At 37.9% G+C, this 16945-nt stretch overlaps 1 protein-coding gene across 1 annotated transcript in view; it reads right to left on the bottom strand.

Annotated features, from left to right (window-relative positions):
• Positions 1-1225: 1225 nt before the first annotated feature.
• Positions 1226-16945, bottom strand: part of LOC124789051 (25S rRNA (cytosine-C(5))-methyltransferase nop2) — a 151131-nt gene continuing 135411 nt past the window's right edge. The window contains exons 10-12 of the mRNA XM_047256341.1: positions 14516-14628; positions 5223-5449; positions 1226-2482 (exon numbers count right to left, since the gene is read on the bottom strand). Of these exons, the coding sequence (XP_047112297.1) occupies positions 1386-2482; positions 5223-5449; positions 14516-14628 (1437 nt within the window). The 3' untranslated portion in view covers positions 1226-1385. The remainder of the gene's footprint in view (positions 2483-5222; positions 5450-14515; positions 14629-16945) is intronic.

Here is a 16945-nt window from a genome sequence, read left to right as displayed (position 1 = left end):
CTGGACTAGAACATATTCCCTTGTTATTACTGAGATTCTTGGGAGAGCCAGTCATGACAAAATTATTCCGCCCGGTGTGCAAGATGTATGACAGGGAAATACCTGACTTCAAGAAGAATGTAATGACTACAATACCAAATAAAGCTGGTGCTTACAGGTGTGAATAGTATCATAAGTTTAATAAGGCATTGTTACAAAACACTGCCATAAATTATTTACATAAGAATGGAAAAACTGGTAGAAGTTTACCTCAGGGAAGATCAGTTTGGGTTCCGGAGAAATATAGTTCATGTGGGGGCTATACTGACACTAAGTCTTATTTCACAGGGTGGGCTGAAGAAAAGCAAACCTACAATTGTACTAAGTCGTAAGTTCAGAGAAAGCTTTTGATAATGCCGATTGGTCTACACACACTAAAATTTTGAAGGCAGCATATATGTAATACAGAGAGTGAAAAGTTACTTCCAACTTTTACAGAAACCAGATTGCAGTTGTAAAAGTCAAAGGACATGAAAGGGAAGCAGCAGCTCGAAAGGGAGTTAGACAGGGGTTTGCCTAAGCTACGCGTTATACAATCTGTAGACTGAGCAACTAGCAAGGGAAATCTGGAGAAATTTGGAAATGGTATTATAGTTCAGGCAGAAGAAATAAAACATTCAGGTGTTCTGATGACAATGCAAATCCATCAGAGACAGGAAAAGACTTGCAAGATTAGTTGAACAGGATGGACTGTGTCTTGAAAAGAGATTATATGACAAACATTAACAAAACTGGAAATTGCTAACAGTGGAAAATTATGGGAGTAAAAATGTAAAGGAAGGCCTAGCAGCTAGTTATTCGAAGATGATGAGACATTAACAAGGTAGAATAGTGTGAAAAGCTGCTTCAAACCAGTCTTTGGACTGAAGACAACAACAAACAAAAGTGTTTACCTCTGTTTCCTGCTCCCATAACTGTTACAACAATTAATGTCAAATCAATCATCAATTCTACGACAGCAACAGCATTCAACACAGCATATGTTAAGACACAGTAATTTTTTTTGATATATTAAGGTATTTGGTTCAGCATCATGAATACATATTTTTCGGTAGATAAATACACACTACCACTGCCATTCTATGCTTCAACTCTTCTGGATACAGATACAAATAAATAAACAAGCACGCACACCTTACTTTGGGGAAAGGGAAGAAGATGGAACATTAAGATTCAAACATCAGAATAAAAAAACAAGACAGTTTAATAGCCACTCTTATCTTCTTTTCCAAAGAAGTGATAACAAAAGCCACCCTGTCAGCAGGTGCATCACTCCACAGTCTTCTCTACACACAAATAGCACCTTCTGTTCATCAGCAATAAAGGAGTCTATTCTTGTACACTGGTCACAGGCCAACTGAGGATTTTACCTTTTTCTTCTGCTTTTTTAATCTCTTGTTGGCAACTGACATCTTGAACGAGACATGTTTACCCACAAGTTTCTCCTTTACCTTCGAAGCTTTCACCTGTGGCTTATTTGCTTTGGAAAATTGCAATTCTTCACTTGTCACTAACTGACCTACGTCACCACTTTCCCATACTCTCTGTGGTACAGCATGCCCTGTCGATTCAGTTGGGCTGCCACTGGATAGTTTCTTCTTCTTCTTCTTTTTCTTCTTTTCTCCATGAACAGCTACTGGCTCTACAGAAGTATCTACTGGCTGTACTGAAGTATCACCACCAGGTTTCTCACTAACCATTTCTGCTTTTTTCTTTCGACGCCGTCTTGCCTTTTTTGACAACTGCATATCTGAAAATGTTGATATGTTTAGGTCCTTAGATAGCGAAACATTTTTCTCGTTGCTGTCTCGATGATTTTCTTTCATCGTAAGGCTCTGTGGTTGTTTCTCTTGTGTCCCACCTGGTGCCTTCCCATTAGCAGTTACTGTTACTTCCTGGCCACCAAATGCTAATTTCTGTTTCATTAGTTTCTTTCTGTGCCTTTTCTTCTGATTTTTACTCAGACCAGAGGGAATTCCATTCTTAGCAGCATCTGAACGTTTCTCTTTAGGGGGTGACGCTTCGTCCCCTGTGTGCGCCTGCTCTAGTTTTCTCTTGCTCGCTTTGCCTTTAGCCTGTGCTGAATTTGTATCTGAAGTACTTACACTATTTGGTGATGTCAAAATATGAGATGTTTCACTATTTTCAACCACCATAGCTTTTTTCTTTTTCTTGTGTCTTTTCTTCCTCTTTGTTGGACTTTTAACATCTTCTGTTACACTTTTCTCTGGACTTGTTTCCACTTGTGAACTTCCACTTCCTTCCTCTGTCACCTTCCTCTTCTTCGCTGGACTTTTAACATCTTCAGTTACACTTTTCTCTGGACTGGTTTCTGTTTGTGAACTTTCACTTTTCCTCTTTTTCTTCTTCCTCTTATTTGCTGGACTTTTAACATCCGGAGTTACACTTTCCTCTGGGCCTGTTTCCACTTGTAAACTTTTACCTGTAACAAAGCAATGTGGAATCATTCTGTTTGTTCTTATACCACTCCTGATGTAATTTTTTCCTCCGACCCCTTTTCATTAGTAGTACATATACAACAATTATATGAAATAACTTAATTCTTATTCAAGGAGTATTTCATCAAACTTTATTACTCACACTATAACAATTGCTGATGGCAATAGCACATTTAATTTGTACAAAAACATTTTATTCAAAGAAATGTTGTGATTTGCTATAACTGCAAACTACATGAATCTCAAAATTCAATACTGCTAAAAATGGTTTGTTGATTGACGTAGGTCATTTAAAAGCCCTTATTCTCTTCTCTTCACCCAACATTTTATTTTTCCAAAAAAACTTTATATTTCACAATTTGTGTTAAAAATTCTCATGGTCCAATGTTAATTATTCCAACTAGAAGAATTAACTTTCTAGAAAGTTCTAGGCAGACTGATAATCCTCATGCACATTAAAACTGCTCTCCCATAAAATAGTGCCAATGCCTAATTACGAGGTGTGGCAATAAAGAAACCACTCATGCTGTAACTCTATTTAAAAACCTTACACAACAAATGTTTTCACCTACAATGTAGTCTCCTTCCCGATCCGTGTACCGCTCCATGTGAATTTTCTATGGTTGGAAGCGGTTCTACAAGAATTTTTCTGTTATGCTGTTGAGGAGGCTTGTCACTTTCTCCATCACAGCATCCACAGACTTGAACCTGGTTCCTTTGAGCGCAGACTTCAGTCTTGGGACAAGAAAGAAGTCACACAATGCTAGGTCAAATGTATATGATGAATGTTCCTTCACTGGAATGTTGTTTTTGTGCCAAAAGAAGCTCTTCATAAACATCACATCCTAATGAAGAATGCATGAGCAGTTCTTCCACGGATCTGATCTTCTCCGTTATGCACCTTCATGGAGGGTTCCAAGAACCATTACATAATATGCTTGATTGGCAGTATGACCTTAGGCACCCAATCAATGTAGATAACCCCTCAGACATCGAGAAAAACAATTGTCATTGCTCTGAATTTTGATTTGCTCACAAGTGCTTTCTTCTTCTTCTTCTTCTTCTTCTTAAGGGATTAAGGACTCTTCCAATGCACGGACTGTCAGTCTCTGGATTGTATTGGAATATTTATGTTTCATCACAAGTAATTACTTTGCTGAGGTAGTCATTTGCAATGTTTTCAAGAGTGTCAGTACAGCAGTCTACTCAATGTTGCTTTCGCTTGTTTGTGAGGATTCTTGGCACCACTTTAGCACAAACCTTTGTCATGCCCAGATCATCCAAAATCAGCTAAATGGTTTCCTTACTGATTGCGGGCTAGTTCTGAAATTGCTCAAATGCTCAGGCAGTGGTCTACTCTAACAATCCTGCTCACTTCCTCCAATTCTCTACAGTTTCCAAGGTGGAAGGACTTCCCGATTTCAGATCATCTTCGACGTCTTCCCTACCATCCTTGAACCTCTTAACCCACTCGAAAACTTGCTTATGAGATAGACACTGATCACCATGAAATCAAATCACATGTTTCTGTGGTGGATTTTCCAAGTTTTGTAAGGAATTTGACATTAACACCTTGTTCCACTGTAGAGCATAGCATAATTCCGACGGAGCCCAGACACATGACCCGTTTCTAAGAAGACTCACAGCCAGACTAACCCCCACAGCACTGTGAAATTCTGTACGCATGTCAGTGAGAGTTCCAAGGTTACTCCTACACTCTTCTCTTTGTCATTGACAAAGCTGGCAATGCGCACAGCAACCATTCGGGTTTCTTTATCAGCACACCTCGTATACAGCTGCTAGTGCCACTTACATCAATGGCTATTGAATCTTCATCCTTTTTAATTTTACATTGGGAAATCCAGGATGGAACAATGACAATATTTTATGAAGGATAGACTGTTACTCACCATATAGTGGAGATATTAAGTCACAGACAGGCACCACAAAAAGATTATTAACCATGTAAACTTATGGCCTGAAAGCCTTCTTCTGAAATAGCCAACATACACACAAACATTCGTGCAAAATCAGCTCACACTGTGGTCTGGCGTTGGCGGCCAGAGACTGCTCATGAGTGTGTGAGCTGTGTTTGCACAAATGTTTGTGTATATGCTGTCTATTTCAGACAAAGGCTTTCTGGCAGAAAGCTGAAGCGATTAGTAGTCTTTTTTGTGCCTGTCGGCAACTCAACATCTCCTCTCCGTGGCAAGTCGCAATCTATCTTTTCATAATACCGTCCTTTTTAATTTTTCTGTTTTTTATGTTAAAATCTAAAATGGAGTAGCTTAGTATTTACCAATTTGTAATTTTTATAATATGGGTGTCTATAAACAGGCATCACACACAAAGACTTAGTCAGCTGTGGCCACTACTCAAACGAAGAACAGCTGGGTAAAACTTGTACTTAACACGTGTAGTTAATATGTCCCAGTCTGGTAGAGTTCGCAACGAGTCTCACAACATGTAGCAGTTATTCTGTTGAATAGCATTAATTGTAATAATATTACTTGTCAACTGATCAAACATTCTTTGTGTTGTTAACTGATTGACAAAACTGTTTGTTGATAAATGAGAAGAGGAATGAAAACCAAATTCTACAGTGTGAGTATGTCTTTTAGTAGCAGTTCATCATAGTTAATAATCTTAGGGAGAATATAAAATCAGAAATTCTACAGGACCTATGAGGCAGAGGCAATTGAACCAAGTCGGTAAGTTACACACCTTTCCTCTCTTTCCCTTGAATGTTCTCTACAGCAACTTTGTCGCTTTCTTCTACTGATTCCTCATTTGCAGGTTCATCATTCACTTGGTCACCATTAACACCTTCATCTTCATCCTTTGGTTTTGGAATTACATTAGAAAACTTCTTTAACTTTGCAACAAAAAAGCCATCCATATTATGTGTGTGTGGATAAAACCTGCGTGTTAGCTTCAGTGATGGATGAAACCTGTAGGAAACTTTCCATGTTAACATCCTAAATAAAATATACAAATTTTTATATTTTATACTTGAGAAACTACACTTTTCTGCCAAAGCCATGCAACAAAGAAGATGTAATGTCATTGTAATTTCAGAGGTTTTCTTTCTTTTAAAAACAAAATTTCACATAGAAATTAAGCAAAACAATCACTTACACTACTGTTGCTCCATATGTAATAAATTTTATTAACAGACAACTGGATTTAACAAATATACTCAGGATAGCATACATTCATACACTAATAATGTTTTTGTGTGTGTGCGCGCTGAGTACAGGTGTACTGTGGTGGAAGCAGGAATATTTTCACATACAAAGTGAATACTTTCTTCAGGAGCTGGAAGAAATTCAGTGTCTTAAACCCTGTGGTGCATGAATTTCACTGCAGTGGTCAACTTTTAATGGTCAATTCTCTGGTGTTATCAATCAGTCATGAAGCTGCAAATGCATGGAGGACAACACTGGTAGGGAATACACATTGCAGTGAACTGGGTGCATTTGCAGCCTCAGGACTGACTGAAAATGCCAAAGAAGTGTCCATTAACAGCTGTCCACTGTAGTGGACATTATAAGCCACAGGGTTAATTTTGCACTTCCCTGAATTTTGGTTAGTGTTTCACAAATATCTTGTGACGTGGAAAACAGTTGGTATACAGATAGTGGTAATGACATTTAATCTGTATGAAACAATAGCAACAGTGATGGTGACAAGGAACTGTTAAAAATACAATGCCTGAACTCAAATTGGAAGAGGGTAGAAATACATTTCAGGTGAAAGTAAAATCTTAGATACAATAGGGGTTAATTCTTAAAATTTCCTCTTTCGTTCACAGTTCCTGGAAGAGCAAACAAGATAAATCATGGACATGAATTACCAGCACACGTTAAGGCTTCTGAGGCAATATACAGCTTTAAGAGCACGTGGCTGTGGTTGGCCTGTGGAGTGTGACAGTATTTCACTGTATGTAAATCACTGACAGAACTCTTAAAACTTACCTTTAGCTTTTCTACCATTTTTCACAATGTCAACATTTGTCATAAAATTATTATTTCGTTTGATGATGCTTGTTTGGAGTAGGAATTTCCGAGGCAGCTAATATCCTCAAATTACATACATCTGAATATTTTAGGTTAAGCTTAACTAGAACTGATATCAAATGAAAATACACATTATTTTATTACTATTAGCCTATCTGTATTTTATACTAGACACAGAGCATAATGCAAATATGTCTCGAAAAGCAGCCTCAGGCCAATAAATGGCAGTGCTATAGGTTGCCCACAAAGCTGAATATTCAAATCACCTATTACTAACTGGAATAAATCCACCTGATGGAGGAGTGGTAATCAAAAACTCTTAAAAGAACCGTGCATGTGACTAGTTACAGTAATTTGCATTTTCCATTCGTAGTTATAAGTATTTTAAAAGCGCAATAGGTAATTTAAAATCAACAACACTATTATTCTACTACTTCACAAGTATTTAACATGATGACATAATTATAAAAAAAAAACAGAATTAATATTATTTGAGTCACCCAAAACCCACCAAAGTCTATGCTTGACACTCATTGTATATTACTGTGGAACATATTCCTATTCGAACATAACAAAACCACAATTTTGCTGACACAAATTTTCTTTTTGGCCTTCAACACCTATTAACATGTGGAACTGATGTGGATTTTTTGGGTGGTATATCCTCATAACTTTGTCAAAATTACTATTCATTACAAATCAAATATTAACTTACTAAACTCATGACTGACTCAATAATACACATATGCTCAATACTGGAGATTTTTGTACATATGGTGAAGCTCAACTTACTAGGTTTATGGATATAAATATATGCTTCCACAGTCATTGTCACAATCAATAAAATTCTTCTGGGTTTGTAACCGCATTGTCAGTATGTAAAAACTACAATACAGTCACAAACCCAGAGGAATTTTATTGACTAGTTTTGCTGTTGATGTGGTCTTCAGTCCAGAGACTGGTTTGATGCAGCTTTCCATAATACTCTATTCTGTGCAAGCTGCTTCATCTCCCAGTACCTACTGCAACCTAGTCCTTCCGAATCTGCTTAGCGTATTCATCTCTTGGTCTCCCTCTACGATTTTTACCCTCTGCACTGCCCTCCAATGCTAAATTGGTGATCCCCTGATGCCCCAGAATATGTCCTAACAACTGATCCCTCCTTCTAGTCAAGTTGTGTCACACATTTCCCTTCTCTCAATAGTATTTCAGTACCTCCTCATTAGTTACGTGATCTACCCATCTAATCGTCAGCGTTCTTCTGTAGCACCACATTTCGAAAGCTTCTATTCTCCTCTTGTCTAAGCTATTTATCGTCCATGTTTCACTTCCATACATGGCTACACTCCACACAAATACTGTAAGAGATGACTTCCTGACAAATCTATACTCAGCATTAACAAATTTCTCTTCTTCAGAAACGCTTTCCTTGCCATTGCCAGTCTGGGTCATTCGACGTCAAATCAACAAATGAAACCATCGTTTTCAACCTTACCCTCTTGGATTTAAATGAAATTAAGTATGCCTATAGTACTCATAAATAATGCCACAAATTAATTTTCTCACATTTTTCTAATGAAATGGACTTTCAAAAATTGAAAAAATGACAAATTTTTGACCCGCGGAACAATGTTGTTTTCTTTATAACTCATGTTCTAATTAAGCTAGAACAATAAAATTTACTTCATTGGAAAGCTCTTTAAAAGAACTTTTATATGATACCAAACATCATTAGTTTAATGTATATAAAAAACAAAGATGATGTGACTTACCAAACTAAAGCGCTGGCATGTCGATAGACACACAAATACAAACATACACACAAAATTCAAGCTTTCACAACCAACGATTGCTTCATCAGGAAAGAGGGAAGGAGAGGGAAAGACGAAAGGATGTGGGTTTTAAGGGAGAGGGTAAGGAGTCATTCCAATCCTGGGAGCGGAAAGACTTACCTTAGGGGGAAAAAAGGACAGGTATACACTTGCGCGCGCGCATACACACACACACACACACACACACACACACACACACACACACACACACACACACATCCATCCGCACATACAGAGACAACACACACACACACATCGTTTACAAAAACAACATTGTTGAATTTATCGAATTTTGAAAAACTGTATTTTTAAAATTCTCAAAAAAATTTATGTGAAAGATAAACTTTACATCTACATATTCTGAAAGTTTCAACTTGGGATGAGCATGGGATCACTATCAAAAGCAATTTTATGTTTACCACGATTAACCAAAATCACAGTCAGATAGGTGAATTTCTATTATTTTGCTAAACATGAAAATATTACAGTGTTAGATTTTGTTACATGGTCCACCAATTGTACTTTTGAAATGAATAACTGCTTATTAAACTTTGGTGCTAACTATTTATTAATAGCTGTAAAACCACGGGAAAAAAGAAGGAAAAAAGGAAGCAATCTCTCATTTTACGGATTATGTATAAAATGATTCTTTGGTGTTACTATCTGCATCCTATTCAGAATTTTATCTCTGGTTAATATTGTCTGCAATTTTCACCTATTGTTGAAAGTGACCCACACATTCTTTTGTTGCGAGACAACTGTAGTGAAATTATGTGATTAACTCTGAAATATGTTTTGAATCCAGCTTAAAGGTACTTTTGTACAAACCTCACAAGAGTCTGTGAATTTGTATGCCTACAACCAGTTAATGTTTGCATACTATTAACATAATGATTTTTTTTTTTTTTTTTTTTTTTTTTTTTACAGGAAGTGAAAGAATAGAGAAGTAATATTGTGTAGTACTGAATATAGAAAGCTGGGGCATTCAACTTCAAAAACTTTTTTTTTTAAATTAGTTTGTTCACTTGAGAAATACAAAATGCCTAAAATTTCAGCTTTGTGCTGTAATCCATTTAATGAAAAGGGCCACAATAACCACAAGAAAAACTTATGGCCTGTTTCACAATGGATGATAGCAAGATAACCTTTCTTAACTTTAAATCAAAAAGTGTGTGACAACTGCTGTAAAAATATTGCACGAGTAGAAATTTGTGATACGTCTAGCACAGAAAATGATGATGATCTACTGCAGGGCTTCCCAACTTGTGGTCCGTGGACCCCTTGGGGGTGCGCCGGCTCTTTCTAGGGGGTCCGCGGCCACCTTTCACCAAATCGTGTGAAATAATGACAAATTATTGAATAAAAATGTGAAAATCAAATTCATCACTATTTTCTTTTATGTGTGAAAAACGTGTACTTTTACTTAAGGTCGTATCCCCAAGCATCCTTTGTGGTTCCCAAGTGAGAAAGTATACACAGTTTAGTGCCGGAGAATGCGGCTTCTCTGATCAACTGTATAGCAACAATACGGGGGTTGTTTGTGCGCCGGCTCACGGCACTAGATGCGCTGAAACCATTTACGCTTGCGCGGAGTGAACTTTGTCAACCAGTCACAGCGCTCGCTGGCATGTATGTGGCCCCAGGCATCATTAAATGTTTAACTTGCTTTGGCAGTGCACTGCCTATTTCATAAGTCGATTTTTGACCAGTTTATTACTTCTAACATGGATTGGTGGCTGAAGTCAGGATCATTGAAGAAGGCTGCAGTTTCTCCATCGCCTTCACAACATTTTTCTTCGGATTTCACAACCCCCCCCCCCCCCCCACACACACCCACACACACACACACACACACACACACACACACACACACACACACACACACACACAACTGTTATGAAATATGCATGCTCCTTACATAACAGTAGCCAAATAGTGGAAGTGAACAGACCATAAGCGACAGCTTGTCAACAGCGAACAGTTTGCAGTTTGGACGTGACATTGATTGCTCTCGGCGGAAGACAGGTCCATCGTGTGAAATTTCAATTACCAAGTAATTTTAATCAGGCTATAGTGTATTTGGGAGTAAATCCACTAGTAAGCGTCTGGATACAGTGAGAATTCCAATTGGATCGTTAATTTCAAGTTGTGTTCATTCATCTCTAAACCAAAGACTATTGATACTTCCGGGGGGGGGGGGGGGGGGGGATCATAGGGAACATGGCACCTGGACTGACTAGGGGTCCGCCATGGATTTTCAACTGAAGAAGGGGTCCGCCAGGTGAAAAGGTTGGGAAGCCCTGATATACTGTATTCTGTGGTGAAACAAGAAAGTGAAAAGGTTTTATGTGATAGTGGCGTACAAGACATTGCAGCAAGTGAGGCCTTAGAAAGGTTGAATGCTTCTTTGCAGTCCGTTGGTGAATCGCCAATTAAGAAGAAATGACTCTGTGAAGCAAAATATCCTAAGGAAAAACTAAATTAACTTCAACAATTCAAACAAAGGTATTACTGCTTCCTTCTGAAAAAGAAGAGGTGGTACATGATCATGCAGAATCTGAGATGATCAGTCAGCTATAAGATAAATTTCGTACATGTACATCTCGAAGTAAACAGATGCAAATTCTTACCATTTTACCTAAAAGCTGGAGCATTAAGAAGCTTCAAGATGAATTTAACGTAACACATTACATGGCTAGAAGAGTGAAAGATCTGGTGAAGGCCAAGGGAATTTTGTCTTCCCCAAACCCAAAACCTGGCAAGACTCTTGATCAAACTGCTGATTTTGTTAGAAACTTTTATTGTTCTGATGAGATAAGCAGGGCAATGCCTGGGAAAAAAGATTTTGTGCTTGTGAGAGATAACGGAGAAAAACCGCAAGTACAAAAACGGCTAATTTTAAGTAATTTGAAAGAAATTTACACGAACTTTAAAGACTACCATCCACAACTCGACATTGGATCTTCGAAGTTTGCAGACCTACATCCCAAAAATTGTGTTTTAGCTGGAAGTAGTGGTACACATAGTGTCTGTGTGTGTACTACCCATCAAAACTTCAAACTCATGCTGACCGGATGTAACACTCCTCAGCTGACAAAGGATGAAGATAATCCAATAAAAACTTACAAAGACTGTATTGCAAGAGTTGTATGTAATCAGTGAATGTAAATTCTGCCCTGACCCAGAAACATTTAAGACATATTTACTAGATTTGTTGAATACTAATGATATTGCTAATATAACTTATCAGCAATGGGTTTCCGTTGACAACACATCTCTAGAAGCAATCATAAAATCATCTGACAACTTTATTGATTGTTTTTTGGTAAATTTAAATCGCTTAATAGTCATTACTAACTGAATTTAGGTCTGATCTCAGGTATTCATCTTTCTGTGTTTTTTATTTATTTCTTGAAGTTTTCATTTTGTATTTATTAATTACAGAAGCTTAAACATATGTTCTTTTGTCAATTATACGTTATTTTTAATTTCTGCATTTTACAACAACATACAGCTGGTGAGAAGTAGGCGTAATATTTAAAATAAATTAGTTTTTACAAATTTTTAAAGCATCACCCTTAACATAAAATTGCTTTTAATAGTGATCCCTTGCTCATCCCAAGATGAAACTTTCAGAATATGTAGATGTAAAGTGTATCTTTCACATATATTTTTTTGAGACTTTTAAAAATACAGTTTTTCAAAATTCAGTAAATTCAACAATTAACTCTTTAAAAGAGCTTTCCAATGAAGTAAATTTTATTGTTCTAGCTTAATTAGAACACGAGTTGTAAAGAAAACAACATTGTTCCGCGAGTCAAAAATTTGTCATCTTTTCAATTTTTGAAGGTCCATTACACGGTAACTTTCCGTAAAAATTAATTTGTGTCATGATTTATGAGTAATATATGCATACTTAATTTCAAAAAAATCTGAGAGGGTCAGGTTGTAGCACTTGTTGATTTGACATGGAATTGCCCGTCTACAATTTCAAAACACATTTGCTACTTTAAGCGTCTCATTTCCTAATCTAATTCCCTCAGCATCACACAATTTTATTCGATTACATTCCATTATCCCCATTTTGCCTTTGTTGATGTTCATCTTACAGCCTCCTTTCAAGAGACAGTCCATTCCATTCAACTGCTCTTCCAGGTCCTTTGCTGTCTGACGGAATTACAATGTCATCAGCGAATTCCAAAGTTTTTATTTTTTCTCTATGGATTTTATTACCTACTCCAAATTTTTCTTTTGTTTCCTTTGGTGCTAGCTCAATATAAAGACTGAATAACGAAGTAGGCTTCTACTAGTTTTTCCATTCGTCTGTAGAGAATTTGTGTTACTATTTTGCAGCTGTGATTTATTAGACTGAGAATTCTGTTATTTTAACACCTGTAAAAATCTGCTTTCTTTGGGATTGGAATTATTATATTCTTCTTGAAGTCTGAGACTGTTTCGCCTGTCTCATACATCTTGCTCACCAGATGGTACAGTTTTGTCAGGACTGGCTCTCCTTAGGCTATTAGTAGTTCTAATGGAATGTTGTTTACTCCCGGGGCCTTGTTTCGACTTAGGTCTTTCAGTGCTCTGTCAAATTCTTCACGCAGTATCATATTTCCCATTTCATCTTCATCTACATCCTCTTCCATTTCCATAATACTGTCCTTACCCTTGTATAGACCCTCTACATACTCCCTCCACCTTTCTGCTTAGAACTCATTTGCCATCTGAGCTCTTGATATTCATACAAGTTGTTCTCTTTTCTCCAAAGCTCTCTAATTTTCCTATAGGCAATATCTATGTTACCCCTGGTGATATATGCCTCTACATCCTTACATTTGTCCTCTTGCCATCCCAGCTTAGCCATTTCACACTTCCTGTCAATCTCATTTTTGAGACTTTGTATTCCTTTTTGCCTGCTTGATTTTTATATTTTCTCCTTTCATCAATTAAACTCAATATTTCTTCTATTACCCAAGGATTTATGGAGTTTAATTTTATGAAATATCTCCCAACACACCACTGAAAATTTGACGTGCCCTGTAGATATTGTTAATTAAGTCCTCCAGCTAGTGGCGGCAGAAACGGGTCAACAGAAGCGTCCGATCCAACGCGTCGGCTTTGACCCGTGATGTAAGGGTGTTGTCGTGTGTGACGTCATGACGGCGCGGAGTTTGGTTTGAGTGTGGCTGTCTCCAGTTCTGTTTTATCTTATTTTATTTACTTTTCTGATCTGTTCGTTCTACCTCATGAGATTTTTTTAAAATTTAAAAATACTTATTACTTATTTTAATTATCTGTTTCCTCGAATTTCTGTTTTAGTTTATTATATTTATCTTTCTGATCTGTTCGTTCTATCCCGTGAGATTTTTAAAAAAGACAAAAAACACTAATCAGCTACTGAAGCACCTTTATCTTCTATGGGTTGCAGGGGTTACAACCCCTGGGGAGGTGGGTGGGTATTCATGCATGGCTGTCTTCACTTACACGTTGTAGCTACGCAAGGCGTCTAAATTTGTTTATATTTAGTTTGCCCCCCACCCAAAACACCCCATTTCCCGCGCTTGTCCCGTTAGTGTCATTAGGCTTCTTGTGGAAAGTGTGTGTGTTTGTTTTTGTTTCCGCCATATTTGTGACGTCATGGGTCAAAGTAGACGGGTGGGATCGGACGCTTCCGTATTTCCGGCAGGAACAGCTATGTGATGGCATGGAATGGTAGCCCCACACCCACACTGCAACGATATTTTTTTTTTGGGGGGGGGGGGGGGGGGGGGAGGGTAAACCTGGCCTGCCTCTCGCCGTGCAGGCAACGTAACCCAAACGAAAGCAGACATCACACAAGGAGTTAAAAGTCAAAAGTCGGATCAATGTTATAACATTTTTAATAAAGTTCCTAAATGAAAAAATTGCGTCACCAGGAAAGGAAACAGTACAAAACAAAGTGAAGTACAATAGAAAACAATGGCTCTCACACAGCATTGTCGGTTAGGTAACATTGTCTACACTCAAAAAATTACTACTGTCCGAAGATATTCGACGTCCACCAATTCAGGAACATGGAACGGATCGGGAAACTTCAAAGTTACCTTAATATACGTGTTCGCAAACTCACTGGTTTCGTCACAACACTTTTACTCCAGGTGATAAATAACAGTAGGATACATACCTATGATGCCTGTATTTTGTGAATCCTTCACTTCCGAAGTCCAATCCTGTAGGTACAACCTTCACGTCACGTTTCTTAAGCGCATAGTCAATTATACATTCGTTTTCTTCAGGCTACAAAAGAGCAGAGATAGTTATAAGAGCATGTGGAAACATAATGCTTCTAAAGTACACAATACAACTGAAAATGGTTATACATAAGCATTCTCGACGAAATGTTGCGGGCCATACGGGATGCCAAAGTATGAGAAATTACCTCCCACATGCTACAATAACTTTTTGGTCATAAACACTTTCTCTGCGTAGTAACATTACGGAAATACGTCTCCCACCTCAGGAGCAGGTAAATAAGTAAATGTGAACTACTGTATTTAATATAAATATTATACTGCGAGAAATCAAACAATTATTACATTAACAAATTTTTCAAAAATCACAGCTTAACACAGTCGGCACTTATCGGGGAGAGGATATGAGTGTGTATACGATAGGGAAACGGCATGAGGCATGAAGTGTTGGGTTATTGGAACTGTATCCATAAATTTACTTCCTTTCAAATATAAAAAATAACTAGTTTTTCCTGATCAAAATGGTGTATATTTTCGAGTGTTCAGTCGTGTTGATGACATGTCTCAAAAAATAGCATCGTCAAACCCAGCTTGCCAAGCAAAACTCGCCATATATTTATAAGTTCACAATGACCACCAATACGGCGCAAAATATTTTGTATCAATCCTCAATTCCCGCGAAACTCTGCTACTTCCCAAATTACGACAGCTCTGTCCAACCACGATACTCACAGCATCGTCTCTCCAAATATATCAAAAACCTACTTGGTGCGAGGCACTTGGAAGCCTTGTTGAACGTTGACCACAGGCGTCTAATGCCAATGACTCGCAATGGATCATGGTAGCGTGACCATAGCGACATCTATCGGTTTGGTCGGTAGTTGAAGATCCCTTCAACGACGTTAGCTCCCGACGCCTGAATCAGTTCTGCACGTAACTGTTTCGAAACAAATGAAACAGTACAATGTAATGTTTCGATACGCTGTTTCGAAACAGTTTGTGTTTTGTAATCTAATAAACCTAGACATTTTATCATCTTGAATGTCTACTGTATAGCTATGTCTATATAAACACAAATGAGGTGCGAGAGTGCTAATCATATCGCAGGAAGTGTGAAACTATCACTTAGGCATCTTGGCAGTTTCGTATTTCATGCAGCAAATGCGCTGCTTTCGTGTCGTGCGACTTTCATACTTTTCAATTGGCTGAGGACAGCCATAGCTGAAGACAGAAGAACCACCACGAACGGAACTGGAGGTGGGAGCGAACTGCAGAAACAACGGATATGGTACTGGGATTCCTACATTCCGCTAGTATGGGAATATACCCATCCTGCTAATTCCCATGCACACAAAGGGAATCATTGTGGATAATAGGCACAGTGACTATAGACTCACAAATAATTCGAATAAATAACAAAATATAACAGAAAAAATTTCGTCTTTCAAGGTGTTTCGAACCGTTACTATAAATTCACCATGCTTCCCAGCCCTTCCCGTTCACCATTACACTATCAGTGATATGTCAAACAGATTGCTTGCAATTATACCTACATTAAATTTATGCATATGTATAAAAACTGTCACTCTACGCCTTTTTTTTATTCAAAATGTTCTAGGCTTACTTGCTTTTCTTAATATGATTACTGTACTTGAACAGAGAAACGTATGTTATAAAAAAAGTGTAATTTAACCGAATGATATAGTGAAAGAACTGGAAGCGAGGTGTAGCAAGGCTAATGCAGTGAGCGCTCAGCTACGATCTACTCTCTTCTGCAAGAAGGAAGTCAGTACCAAGACTAAGTTATCTGTGCACCGTTCAATCTTTCGACCAACTCTGTTGTATGGGAGCGAAAGCTGGGTGGATTCAGGTTACCTTACCAATAAGGTTGAGGTTACGCATATGAAAGTAGCTAGGATGATTGCAGGTACTAGTAGATGGGAACAATGGCAGGAGGGTGTCCACAATGAGGAAATCAAAGAAAAACTGGGAATGAACTCTATAGATGTAGCAGTCAGGGCGAACAGGCTTAGATGGTGGGGTCATGTTACACGCATGGGAGAAGCAAGGTTACCCAAGAGACTCATGGGTTCAGCAGTAGAGGGTAGGAGGAGTCGGGGCAGACCAAGGAGAAGGTACGTGGATTCGGTTAAGAATGATTTTGAAGTAATAGGTTTAACATCAGAAGAGGCACCAATGTTAGCACTGAATAGGGGATCATGGAGGAATTTTATAAGGGGGGGCTATGCTCCAGACTGAACGCTGAAAGGCATAATCAGTCTTAAATGATGATGATGATGATAACTGAATGATTTTCACATATTTATTATTTTGAATGTGAATAGTATGCATTGTTTTATTGT

The sequence above is a fragment of the Schistocerca piceifrons genome, chromosome 3 (genome assembly GCF_021461385.2).
Source record: "Schistocerca piceifrons isolate TAMUIC-IGC-003096 chromosome 3, iqSchPice1.1, whole genome shotgun sequence".
Lineage (NCBI taxonomy): Eukaryota > Metazoa > Arthropoda > Insecta > Orthoptera > Acrididae > Schistocerca > Schistocerca piceifrons.
The sequence above is the reverse complement of the archived record's forward strand: the minus strand, read 5'-3'. Positions and strand labels throughout refer to the sequence as shown.